At 32.7% G+C, this 14,871-nt stretch overlaps 1 protein-coding gene across 1 annotated transcript; it reads left to right on the top strand.

Moving 5' to 3' along the window:
* Window positions 1-13,826: 13,826 nt before the first annotated feature.
* On the top strand, window positions 13,827-14,484 carry LOC130979288 (probable calcium-binding protein CML15). The gene has a single exon (XM_057902696.1). The coding sequence runs from the start codon at window positions 13,899-13,901 to the stop codon at window positions 14,370-14,372; it is 474 nt and encodes a 157-aa protein (XP_057758679.1). The 5' UTR covers window positions 13,827-13,898; the 3' UTR covers window positions 14,373-14,484.
* Window positions 14,485-14,871: the final 387 nt, after the last annotated feature.

Raw genomic sequence — 14,871 nt, 5'->3', positions numbered from 1 at the left:
TTGTTGCTAGTTTGATGTTTATTTAATATCGTATATCTCTAAAGATTGCTAATAGGTTTGTTAAGAAATACATATGATAAAAATAAACAAACATGCGCAATTCCGTTAATATGAAAGGCTTATATGTAGTAAGTATCATTGAGTCTAGAGTTTATAGGACTACTGGGAAGTAACACCTAACGACTGACAGTGATCCGGACCTGTTGGAAATCGGGTCGTTACAATAGCTACTTTCTTATTGAACTTAGTAACAATGAACCTTTTTTCCAGTAATAGAATTTGCAGAAATAGTCTATTAAGTAATGAATACCGTTTTTTGTCTACTTCAGCTTCTTCTTGTGAGTGAGTGTAATAGACTATCTTGTGAGTAAGTGAGTGAGTGTAATAGACTTGGAAGAAATAATAACACTATTAGAAATAACAAATTGATAAAAAATAACAGGTATATATTAACAACAAAAAAGGATAAATAAAATAAAAGTAGAAGCAGATTTCACCTCCCACACAGAAAGGCAATGCAACATCCTCACCATCAATGCATCATGCTTAAGCCATGTTATATCAACAGAGAGTATCACTAACCTTTTAATCCGAATTTATGAATAACAAGTAATGCATATATAAGCTTGCATATTGTTACCCTCAGGTAACCCAAATGGTTCTTTTTATTTATTTTTTCTTCTTAAAAATCAAATTAGACAAATAATATTCCAACAGTAACATATTAGTATATATACGGTTCAAGCAAATTTCCATAAAGTTTATACACAATTTTACAATCCAATATTCATCCAAACATCAAATATAAACAAGATATCTCGAATTTAAGCTCATGGAGCGACCTCTAATTAGGAACTCAAGCTAATGCATACAGAAACAAAACTGCCCCCTAAGATACATAGACTAGGAAAATTTGCGTGGAAAAAGTAGAACTATGTCATAAGAAAATAAATAAATAAACAAAGGTACAAATCCATCATTTATAAAATAAACTCCATCTGCTCCATTGGAAAAGCTTCCAACCATGAATCTTGTCTCTTCATCTAAAATTTTATAATAAAAGGGTGAGAACTAATAGTTCTCAGCAGGGAATAAACAAGGAAATGAAATTAAGCACCATAAAATATAGTCCCATAGTTACAATATATGTTGAATATTGGTAAGAATTCTCAAGAACTTATAATTTAAAACTTCCTTCAAATATATATGCATTCATAATGATCAAACAATCAAAAACAATTACAAAGCATTTAGAATTACAATTCAAGCACAAGCACAAACATCACAAAGAAAGTAAGCAACACAAACACAAATATATAATATAACAAGTAAAACTCAGGTCAATGAAATGCTAGGAACAAAGTCATCATCAATAAATCTGTACAATTGGGAGAGCATTATATATCCCTCTGCATCACCAAAATAAGCATAACATATCCCTTCGCATCACCAAGATGAGCAATTAACATCCCTCTGCATCACCATGATGAACTGTACAAATCCCTCCGCATCAACAGCATTGATCATTCATAAAAAAACTATTCGTTATCATTCTCATGAAGAACTATCATTCAATCATTCCCAAAAATATTCTTTAAGAATTCTTTACGTTCATCTCTTGCGAATCATTGGAAGTACCATTGTCACATCTTTCAATTAGCATTTCGTTGAATTTTAAAGCTAAACATATAAATAATCGCTTAAAACAAGCCTCAGTATTTAACTAAAAAGACAATAGTAAAATTATAAGGAATTCCTCATTCTTAACACTCTTAACAAATAACAACTAATATTCTCCTTTTTCAAGGCATAAACATGTACATATTGCTCTTTCTAGTAAATCATTAATGCCTTTCAAAAGGCTTCTCAATCTTTTATGACTTCATCAAATTCTCTTACTCTTACTATAACACCCAATAATTTATCGATTCTAATAAATTTTCAATCAAGCACAATTGTACAGAAAATTCTGCTCATACCTAAGACACACCTGCTGCATTAACTATTGTGTTAAATATCCAAACAGCATCTAAAATTTATAAATGATATACCATTTTAATCTAAGACATAGAACATGCAACCAATCTAGCTTCATCTCGTTCTAAGTTCTCTAGAGGAAGCGATGAAGCCTCAAAGGCTCAAACACTGTTGTCCCTGCAGTAACTCAGCTTTTCTGCAGCAGTATTAAAAAATTTCTAACTAATTCTATACGCATCGCTAAAAGCTGATTATTTATGACATAAAACTAGAAAGAGTAAGCTTTCTAATGACTAAGCTCTATAGTCCGAGATGCAGTATTGCCAAATTGCCATCCCTGTAGTGCAATTATCTTAAAAACCCAGATTTGCAACAACTATCTCTCTTATCTTACAATTCCAATCAATTCGAACCTTTGTGTGGGATCCTACGACACTTCTAGACACCATCATCAAATGTCTAGCAACCATAACACTTGTATCCAACCTTATAAAACCATAATTCCAGTGACAACAGTAATAAAAACTCTACCAAATTGACTATATTTTTATAAAATTCACCATCATTAACAATTCAATAATTTAACATCCTAATCATAAGAAAACAATTTCAGCATATCAACAACTTATGGAGAGGCATAAACTCCAATTCTAAGCCTCGAACTACAAGATAACCATCCAATTCACATTTTTAAGCAAAGCATACAAAATTCCAGCAGCATCTACTTTTCATAAGTTGACGTTTGTCAAAATCCATCCTCAAGTTTAACTCGATATAGCCATATTTTTAACTATGATCATTGACCATAACAAATCAATTAACACAATTTCACAGAGTTAGCATAATCAACAATCAATTCCAACATAATATAGCCAAGATCACTATATCCTCGTGGTTAACATAAATCCCAATCATATTCACTTACCATTATGATAATCATATAATCAATAATCAACACAATAAACAGAGTTAAGTTCACCAAATTTATCATAATCGCATAACCTAGGGTTTGAGAGAATAATACTTAATTTCATTAAAGATCCGTATCTCAAAGTAATTAGCTGGTAGAGTCGTAGAGAATGTGTGGTTGGGCAGTGGTGGCTGGCAGTTTCTCTGGTGCAGCTTCAGCGACCAACAGCAGCAACGACAAGATGGCAGCAGTGGCGGTTTGACAACTCAGAGACTGCGACATAGACAAGGAAAGCAAGACGCAAGACGCAAGGATGGCGGCAACAGTAATGGCATAAGCAACTCCGGCGGCATCAGTTCCGTGGAGTCAGAACGACAACCACAACAAAACAAGACAGAACAAATGCAAGCCAGGTGCAGTGTAGGGGAATAGGTAGCACAAGATCGACGGCAAAATCACACATCGCAGAGACTATTACAGTGCAGAGAGGCGGAAGCAACAGTTAAGTCTCATCCTCAAATCAGCAAAGGTAACAGAGATGTGGGACTGGGGAAGAAGCAGGACACGGCTTAGAACGGACGACGACAGTGGAGGGGTCACCTTCAAGTTTTGAAGACACAAGGACGACGACTGTCAATGACAAAGAAACTAACAAAACCAGCAACATTCTTCGATCCTGTCACAGTCACACTAGCGACTCCGCGAAAGACTCATGCAAGTAGGGGGTGTCCACGAACGAACAAACAAACAATTTCAATTTCAAAGGGTAAACCACCGAAAGCCTCTTATATTTTGACCAGGTATGCTACACCTACCAATTTTTTTGGAAACTAAAGTCTCACCAAATTGACTCAAATCCAATAAAAACTAACTTAAGATTAAAGAGCATGTATATGTGTGCTCCTACAACTATTCAATACCACAAACATTAATATAAAAAATATTTTTTCTTCTTCGATCAAAACTACATTAATCAAATTCAAATATCATTCAAATCTCTCAAAAATCTCTTAGAATCGTCCAAAAACTCAAAAAATTCTCAAAGTTACATTCAAAATCTTCACAAAGAAATACAAAAACAAAAGTTGAATCATTATTAAAGATATTGTTCACTAATCGTTCAATTTTATACTTTTTTTCCTTCTCATTTTCGATCGCAAAATACTAGATAGTCATATTTCTTTTTATTTAGTAGATTCATTTTATGTGCTTGCATTAAAGTATATATTATTGTGGTCATTATACTATTCATTTGATGATAATTGTGTTAAGTAGGTGTAAAAATGTTACGTAGTGTTTCTCGTATAGTTTAACCTATATTTGCAAGTGTTTGAGGGATTTAAATGTGTTTTGTGCATGTTTGAGTGTTTGCATGTTTCGAACTGAGTTTATGTGTAGTAATCAGTAACAACTTCAGTGTATTTCATGTAATTGAGGTGTACTTGGTGTTGTAATCCTCTTTTTGTTGTAACTAGACAACATAAACTTGTTATAGTGCTTCTGGTGTTATTTTGTGCATATTTGATTGAGTTGCATGTGTTTTTGTCTATTTTTAGGGATTTGTTCATGTATTTGTTGTAACAAGCCTATAGAAATTTGTTGTAGTATTTCTGGTGTCATTTTGTATATGTTTGATTAAGTTGCATGTGTTTTTGATCTGACATTAGGTGATGCAATCAAGAAATAATAACGGTGTATTTGAGTTATCTTTCGTGTATTTAAGATGCCAAAGGCTATTGCTGAGAAACTGATTTCTCTACAAAGAAATTTCTTTTGGAGTAGGGAGGATGGGAGTTCTGGTATGGCCATGGTGAAGTGGGAAGTGGTACAGGCTCCCAAGAGGCTAGGAGGATTGGGAGTTGGGGATGCTTTGTTACGCAATACAGCCCTTCTGTTTAAGTGGTGGTGGCGATTCTCTGAGGAAGATTGCCCACTGTGGAAGAGGGTAGTGTGCTCTTGTAATGACTTGAACCCAACTGAGCTTCTATACTCTCAGAGATTACCTGATAGGGGCGGTCCGTGGAAGGACATTTGTCAAATACAGTTCAAGAATCAAGAAGTGAGGCAGAAGATGATAACTGGATTGGCTATGGAAGTGGGTGATGGGAGACGTACTCGGTTCTGGGAGGATGTCTGGATCATGGGAGGGTCTTTAAAGAATCGATTTCCAAGGCTCTTCTCTGTTTCAAACCAAAGAGGATCAGTGATAGGGGATTGTGGGTTCTGGGATGGGTTAACTTGGATATGGAACTTTCAATGGAGGCGTGAGCTATTCCAATGGGAGTTGGATCTAGTGAACCAGCTTCATAACACTTTGAGAGTAGTTAAACTTGCGCTTGGGAGAGAGGATAGAGTTGTGTGGAAATATGATAAGCAGGGTATTTTTTCTACTAACTCATTTGTGCAGGTGTTGCAGGTAGAAATGGCTCCAGAGGATATCTCAAGCTACAGCTTCACTAGGTCAATTTGGAAAGGACTTGTCCCTCCCAGGGTGGAGTTATTTGTCTGGTTTGGCTTGATTGGCAGGGTCAATACGAAGGAGAGATTGCGTCGGTTTGGGGTTATTAGCCAAGAAGATTCTCTATGTGCCTTATGTAAAATAGGTGATGAAAATGATTACCACCTGTTTCTTGGCTGTAATTTCTCTTGGCAGGTCTGGTGTGCTTGGATATCTCATGTTGGCGTGCAATGGATATACCCGGGTACAGTCAAGGAGCATTTCCAGAGTTGGACCGAGGCATCAAGTAATAAGGAGGAGCGCAAGAGGTGGATGGTGTGTTTTTGTGCCATTATGTGGAATATCTGGCTGGAACGAAACCGGAGAATTTTTCAGAATAAAGAAAAAGGAGTTGAGGAGATTATCAACTTGTCTGTTCAGAGCTACACTGAATGGTTAGGTGCTGACCCCTTTAGTTGTTGATGGCAATGCCGGAGATGACAGAGGGTTAGATCAGTAGGTCTACTTGGTTACTGCTTTGTATTTTTATTTTTCTTTAGTTATGTTCTCGCTCCACTTTTGTGTTGAGCTCCTATTTTCAAAAAAAAAAAATCTTTCGTGTATTTCATGTAAATTGAGGTGTACCTGGTGTTATTGTCTTTTTTTTTTGTAACTAGGCAACAGAATGTTGTTGTAGTGCTTCTGATATTTTTTTTGCATGTTTGAGTGATTTTCATGTATTTTTTGTCCATTTTTGAGGAATTTTGTTCATACATTTGTTGTAACTAGCTGATAGAAAATTGTTAGTAATGCTTTTGGTGTCATTTTGTGCATGTTTGATTGAGTTGTATATGTTTTTGAACTGACATTGTGTGATGCAATCAAGAGATAATAGCAGTATATTTGTTTTGTATTTTGGTGTATTTCATTTGAATTAATGTGTACTTGGTACTGTTGTCACCAATTAACCTAAGTTTTTATTCCTTATTGAAAAAATGACAATGAAAAAGTTACTAGCAGAAACATCGCAAAAAAGGAAAGACCATAATATTATGTAATTATATATATGTTAGAACAACTCAATTTTTTTTGTATAAATATAGTTATGTAACATAATTCTCATTTATTTACAGAAAACTCATGATTTGAGATGCTTCACAAAATTCATTCATGATATATTCTACAACATGAACAATGAGAAAAAAGCTATTATCGAAGAATTGGGATTTAGTGCCATGACGCATATTCCTGCCTTGAATATGTCGCATAAGCTCCTGAAATAATTGGCATATTCATTTAATTTGTTCAATAACACACTGCATACGCGTTATCGTGTAATCGAGATCACCCATGTAAAATAAAAGATTCCCTTGACTTGAATGCATTTGGTAAAAATTTATTTTGTAATCTATTTTGTAAATTAAATTTTGGTATTTTTTAAATTATTTACGTGTTATTGAAATATTTTTGCTACTATTGTTAAGGAGCAGTAGCACTATCCAAGCAAAATTAAAAATAAAAGAAACAATGAGGAGCAAAAGGAACTTATTGAAAACTTCAAAGGCTGAACTTTGTCATAATTGACAAACTCTATAATGGACATGAGTGCGGATGGACAGGAAAATCAGCTGAAGTTCAAGGGGATATTCATCCTCGTCATTCAGAAGTGCTTCTTTTTGCCAACAACAATAAACAAAATTTTTCTGGTTCACATGCCACCCATTCTTCATGTGGACACAATACGACAATGAAATTGGGATGCTCATGTGCTCCACTTCCTCATCAAGAGCATCAGAAGACACAAATTGAAAAAGAAATTTGCAGTCCATGGTTGCCTCTTTGCTTTGATGATTGTATATTTTTATGAATATAGAAACAAGCATAAGTCAGTGGATACAATTTCTGAACCACTGTGGATTCAATATTGGACTAGGAAGAAGCTGGTTGAAAGAATAGAAACTGAGATGAAAGATAAAATGGCAACTCGACAGAAATCTTTTCTTTATTTTCGATGTATTTTTTTAAAATATTTTATGCTAACTAATATTTTTCCTATTTTAGGGCATTGTAAAGCCCGATTAATTAATGACTAATTAACCCATAAATTAAAATATATTCTAGAAAGTGAGAAATGAGGTTTTCATGGTTTAATATGATAGAGGAAATTAAAACAAAAACTTTGACATTAATTTTAAAGAATTTAGCCCAAAATTGGGCCGAATGGGCCAAACCGGTTAGACCGAGCCTGAATTGGGCCAATGGCCCAACATATAAGAAACCAAATGCAGCCTCCTTCCCCTTCATTTCACTTGAAACACGTTGAGGAGCAGCAGCAAACCTCAAACCCTAACTCATCTTTCAACTCAAATTTCAATTCCACATAACTTTTGATCCGAAACTCCGATTGACGAACTGTTTGCGGTGACGCGTAGCTCTCCTCATCCTCTTCAATTCCATCTAAGATTAGTGGTAAGGAACTCTCAGTTTTTTGCCTAGTTTTCTGTTCCTTACAGATTCACGTTTTTTGTTTTGGGGTTGTTGAATTTTTGTGATTTTGGTTGTATTATATTAACTAGTCGACCTTATCTTCGCAGGTTAAGACTAGTGTTGTTATGTATACTTTTTGAATCATATATATTATACTTCGGTCATTTCTGCTTATGTATATCGTCGGTTTCTGAATATGATGCGATTTTGCTTATGTCTTTTCTTCACGGGCTCCTAGTATATCAAATTCCTTCCATTATATACGATGCATTTTATTTTTAGAAGTCGTGATACCTCACCACCATTGATTTACGACTTAGGCATAAAGCTCTGTGTGGTAGGGTGTTACAGGCATCGTGAGAAGAACACAGCTGAAAGACGAATCAAAAGACAAAAAGAAGGGAAAAAGAAAGAAAAAGAAGGAACAAAAAAAGCCACAGAAGAAAGAAACTATTATATTGCACTCATGCATCTTCGAAAAGTGAATATTTTTAAGTATGAGTCTGATTTTGAACGTGACTCACAGGAGACACCAAAGAGAAGAAAACAATCTGAGAGAATGGCAAAGAAGTAAGTATTACTTTTCGATATCTTTTGTAAATATTTATTCACTTTATTTACCTTGTGTGTTTGTACTTTTTCTGGATGGAATCCAAATAAAGGAAGTGTATTATTGAAGATTCATCTTCCCAAATGGAGATTGAATTTGATAATGAATAAGATTCAGAGGCTATCATTGTAATCATATATATTTTTTTTGCATCAAAATTTTCTTTATAAACAGAATTTTTTGCATGTATTGTTAGAAGTGAAGAAATGGAGGAAATGACAAAAAGAAGATTGATGAAAAAATGATAAGCCTGCAAAAAAATATGTGTTAGTTTTCAGTGTATTTTGTCAATTTTATTGTATTTATTTGCCTGATGATTATTTGCTTTTTCAAGATGGATTCCAAAAAGAGGAAGCATGGTATTGTGGATTCATCTTCCCAAAAAGAAACCGAATTTGATGATGAGTAAGATTCAGAAACTATCATCGTAATGCTATATTTTGTTTATTCATCAAAATTTTATATATTAATAGAATTTTTTGTATGTATTGTCAGAAGTGAAGAAATGCAAGAAATAACAAAAGCAAGATTGAAGAAAATAAATGATAAGCTTGCACAAAAGTATGTGTTAATTTTCAGTGTTTTTTTGCCAACATTTTGTTTGAGTTTGCATTACTTGAGTTTGCCTATTTGAATTATTATGTCTAATTGCTATATGTTCTACCTATTGTATCTGCACTCTATCTGTATTTTTTTTGTCTGTATCGTATGTCTATGCGACTGAGAGACCCCTCGTTTGGTGGAGGAGTGACGAGGATAATTCCACCGGTGTTTCAGAGGATTGGAGGAAAGTGAGATTGAAGTGTTAAGTTATATATTGGATTAGAACTTGAGTACCTTAGATAGTTTACCTGATTTCTTGTTTAATTTATAACTCTAAGTTCTAAATATGAGTGTCGGAGATCTAGGATCGCCTCTAGCTTTCCCGGAACCTTATATATTATTTATATGGGTACCATTACCATGTTGAGAACCTCTAGTTCTCATTCCATACATATGTTGTCATTTTCAGATGCATGTCGAGAGGCTCCTCGCTAGGCATATGAAGGTTCCTATGGCAAGCGAAGTTGGGCTGTTATATTTTGGGTTGTCGATTATGTATTTATGTTTATAGACTCTCCAATGTATATATATAACTTATTTTTAGTTCTCTTAGAGGCCTTTTGGAGAACTAGACGATTACTTTATGTATGTTGGGATATTTTGGGATATACTTATATACATGTATATATGTACATATTCTCCGGCCGGTCTTAGCTTCGTAGGTTGAGGATGGAGCTTGATATTATGTACCTTTTGACTTTCCGCTCTTATTATTTATATATTTCCTTACTCTTCTTCGTACTTAAGTTTCTGTTCATGCGACGGCGCAAGTGATGCGCTTTTCTTTTTGCGACTCATTGCTTAAGCTTTCCTTCAAGACTCCTTGCTATACTTTTCTTTCAACTACGACTACGTATATATATTTTCTTTTAGAGGTCGTAGCACCCCACCACCTTTGATTTACGACCTATACGTAAATTTCTGTGTGGTAGATGATGCGTTTGCATCTTTAATATTTTTCCTTCTTGATTTGAATTGATTTAATAAGAGTTTCTATTAAATAATCAATGAATTTAAGGTTAGAATGAATATTACTTTGATTAGTTGAATTTCATTAATTATAGGAAGTTTTGGAAGAAAAACAAAAAGAAACAGAACAAAAAGGAGGATGTAGAGCAATAAACAGAAAGCTTTCTATGAAAAACAATGGCAAGTAGAATGCTTTTTGTGAATGACAGAAAGCTCATTGAAAGGAGAAGGTGAAAGACGTCAAACATGAAGAGAAGAAAAGGGATCTGTGCGTACGGACACACTTGTGCATACGCACACGCACATATCATTCACCATTTCACATAGTACGTGGGCAATTTCACGTAAGACGCAGCAACTGTGCATACGCATGTATGTGTACGTATGCACAAGCGAATTTTGGCGAACGTGCGTATGCACAAGTTAGTTTTCACGTATAACGTGAAATTCACGACGTATAATGTGAAGAAGCAAGGGAAGCCCATAATTAAAGAAATTTGGCTCATGTACAATGTAGCCTATTTCACGTTGTACGTGACCCCAACAGAATACATTCTAGGCCAAAAGATTGCTTCACTTGGTGCGCAATACATTTCATGTGCTACGTGAGATTTTCTACACCTTTTAGGGCCTCAATTCAAGTTACCAAATGTCCACTTCTTCATCAATTCAAGACTCAATTCAAAGTCCACTAATCTCAGCATTAATTGAGGATTACAAGGAGATAAATATTAGAAGTTATGCTAGAGGCAATCATTAATCATATATATGTGATTCTACTTTAGTTTTGACTCTATTTTAATTTAAATTAGGGTTAGTATTTAAGGCAGAGGGAGACTCTTCGGAGGAGGCTCTTGGCTGCTGCTTCGGCAGCTTTATTTTTCAACGATTTCAAGGAAGAACATGAGTTTCTAACTCTCTTCAGTTAAAGTTAGGAGCTCTGTTGATTCTATGGATTAATGTTTTAACTTTTTACACCTTTGATTAATGCATTGATTTCTTTTCAAGAATAGGTTTTTATTCTTCATCTTAAAGGGTTTGAATGTGTTGGGAAATAATTCTTCTCTGATTTGAATTATTTTAATTTCTTGGAAAAGTCGATTAATTGAATTAAGCTTGAAAACTGATTTTTATAATTCTTAAGTTTTGAAACTAGAATGATAAGTGACATAAAATCAACTAGAAGAGATTCGTATGAATTGTGTGGCTTTATAAATCAGTGAACGCTCTTCAACTCTTTTTTAAGTAATTAACTAAGGGTTTAGCAATTAATTATGTTAAAGAGAAATTAAATCACCAAGGGATTGGGGTTTGATTACTAACGGTTTGTCATAAAAGTATTTTTGCATGATCAAGGTGGAAAGTGAAAAATATTATTCTGAAAGTTTCAACATCTCCGAAACCTTAACTCTTTAATTCATATTTTTTCTCACACTCACTGTTTTCTTTCGTTTAATTTCTGTTTATGCATAAAACCTTTCAAAATTCTAATTTGATTATTTGACTAGATTAATCGATTGATTTTACTTGCTTATTCCGTTAATCTTCGTGGGATCGATACTCACTTACCGTGAGTTATTACTTGATATGATTTACTACACTTACTAGTATTTTGTGATTTGGGCTTATGTGTTTTAATGGATTTGTTGTGAACACTTTGACATTTATGTTCATCAAGGAAAGATTGGATTCAATTAGTGCATAGTTCTTTGAAATTGTTTGGATTTTCTATTTTAGTTCAAACTTGGCAGAAGCTCTATCTGTATTCTATCCATGATTGTCCATCTTGGATGGAATTAAGTATGGATAGAAAAGAAAGTTGACCTTAAATTCTAAAAGGAGTTTTTAAATATTAAAAATATTTTTTATTTTTATTTTTTTTAAAGTAAGATATTATTAATTTAAAAAAAATAATTTACTTTTTTTAACAAAGTTATTTTTTTAAAAGATGCATCCAAACATATTTGAAACCTAATAAAAGTATTTTATTTTTTATAAAAAATACTTTTTTTACTCAAATAAGAATTAGTTTTAATTGACTTTTAAAAAAATATATCTTTATTTAATAGACAACAACTATTTTATATTTAGATAAATTTTTTAAAAAAAAATTTAATATTAAATACATCTTTAGCTTTTACTTTTTAAAAGCAAAATACTATTAGTTAAAAAAAACAATTTTTTAATAAAAATAATTTTTTAAAAAAAAATATACCTAAATAAATTTAAAATTAAATAAAAATACTTTAATTAAAAAAATATTTACTCAAAAGAGCCAATCTAAATCAACACTAAGACATAGATATGATATAAAAGAGCTGAATAAAGAAGGGTGTGTTTGTTGTATGGTATTATTATGGTTGCTATGTGATTAACTTTGTCACAAATATTTCATCAAATAATTTCTCTCCTTACATTTTCCTTTCAATAGTAGTTACTATCTTCTATTATCTAAGCTGTGTAGAACAAATAGTGAAACATATTTTAAAAATGAGCATTTCGATATGGGAAAAGAATGAAAGATGGAATAAAGCTCAAAATTCAGGGACATTATATATAGTAAAAAAAAAAAAACTACCAAAAATATTCATGAAGTTTAACTATATATTCATGAAAGATGGGTTCTATACGTTAAAAGTATCAAAATATTAATTTTTTATTAATTTTTTAATAAAATTCTCAAGCTATCCCACCCTCAATTCCAATTCACTTTTTCAACCTTCAATAACTCAACATGCATTTTTAAAATCCTTGTCATGAAATTTGAAATTACTCCTACAACAGATGTTGAAATCAATGGTGATGGTAGAGGATCATACCTCAATCGGTCATAAGTTTACAATTCATACCCAAACTAAATCAATCAAACACTAAAAAATACTCAAAATATAAAAAATTTTAAATTCATTCATCCAATTTCAATTTACTCTAGCAAAACCAAAAATTGAAATAGCTATCAACCATAAAAAGCTAACAAATTCATCATCCAATTTGAAATTCACTTTAGCAAAAATCATAAATAGATTAAAAATCAATAAAAAAATTAGAATTTGAATATTTTTGTCATTCGAAATTTATTTTTCATGATACAATGTTAATTTCCGTAATTAATTAAGTTGTAAACTTATCTAATCTCGATGAAATTTTTAACGAACTATCTAGCTAAACTATATATAGATATAGATGTTTATTAGGGAAAAACAATGCTATCTGCTTTTATTATACCCAAAACAAATTATTAGCCAATGTCGAGGTATTACTTACTGGCACTGCAATGAGAAGTTTTCTACTAATTATAGTACTCATCAGTAGTTCTCAACTCGGTTATAATGTTGGTTAATATTCTCTAAAACGCATAGGGTTCTACTACATTGGAAGATTCCATTAGTTTTATATAAGAAAAATATAAAGTGCTATTATATTATCTGCTAATTTATTGTCAATAATAATTAATTATTATATTTTAAATACATATATAAAAAAAGATACATTTAAAAAATATATTTATAAAGATATTTTTATTAAATACAATCATAAAAATAACATTTTTATTAGATACATTTACAAAAGACACTTCCATTAAATACAATTATAAATAAGAATTGACAAAAGTTGATAAAAATGTTGTTGATAACGTAGCGGAATTGATATATATAAATTGAATTCACTCAAATATAGTTCATAATTAACAATTCAAGGCTGTGCCTGTTATAAAACAATGTAACTAACCAATCCCGCAACGAAATGAGACGACACAAGAACCTCACATTCTTCATCATCAAATAAAAGCAAAAAGGTTCCAACTAAATAGCGATTTACCATTTTAGGTCAAAACTCAAAACCTCTCTCTTGCTCTCATCTTCTACCACCACAACCACAACCACAACCACATCCGTCCCTTTCCGATGGCCAACCTCCATTCCGAGCAGATCAATCAGCTGCACGACATCTTCAATCGCTTTGACACCGACTCCGATGGAAGCCTCACCCACCTAGAGCTCGCCGCCCTCCTTCGATCTCTCGGCATCAAACCCACCGGCGATCAACTCCATGCCTTACTTACCAACATGGACAACAATGGCAATGGATATATAGAATTTGATGAGCTTGTTCATGCCTTATTACCTGATTTGAATGAGCATGTCCTAATCAATCAAGAACAACTCACCGAGTTGTTTCGATCATTTGATAAAGACGGAAATGGCTACATTACCGCCGCAGAACTTGCCAGCACCATGGCGAAAATGGGCCATCCGTTAACTTACCCTGAGCTTTCCGATATGATGGCCGAAGCTGATAGCAATGGTGACGGTGTTATTAGTTTCAATGAGTTTGCAGGAATCATGGCAAAGTCAGCTTCTAATTTTTTTGCGTGTTAATATTCAAGGAAATTCATTCAAGAATTAGGTATGAATAATGTACAAGGTTTGATTTATGTGAACATATATGTCATTACATTGTTCAACAAATTAAGACGATAAAAGACAAATGTTGAAGACAAAACAAAATTAGGAATATTGTGTATATATGATGCAATGGAAAACAATGGTGGATTTAATCGTCATGTTAAAAGATTGCGACTAGTTGTGAATGAAACTTGTACATATATTTTTCTGGGTGTAACATTTTATGTCTTACATTTTTCTTTCTTTCTTTCTTTTTTTTTTCTGTTGTTTGCTTATTCATAATTACTGTAATATCATTTTCATCTAAAATATAATTACAATTTGAATATCGAAATGAGGACGAATCCAATTTAAAGAATTATACCCTACATATTAATTAAGAATAACTTTTGAAATTGAATGGCGACATAGTTCTGTAAAAATTTCAGCTTATTAATTATATAAATCATTTTTGCTTCAAAAGTTTTACCAT

This window comes from Arachis stenosperma, chromosome 5 (assembly GCF_014773155.1).
Source record: "Arachis stenosperma cultivar V10309 chromosome 5, arast.V10309.gnm1.PFL2, whole genome shotgun sequence".
In the NCBI taxonomy this organism is placed as follows: Eukaryota; Viridiplantae; Streptophyta; class Magnoliopsida; order Fabales; family Fabaceae; genus Arachis; species Arachis stenosperma.
The sequence above is the reverse complement of the archived record's forward strand: the minus strand, read 5'-3'. Positions and strand labels throughout refer to the sequence as shown.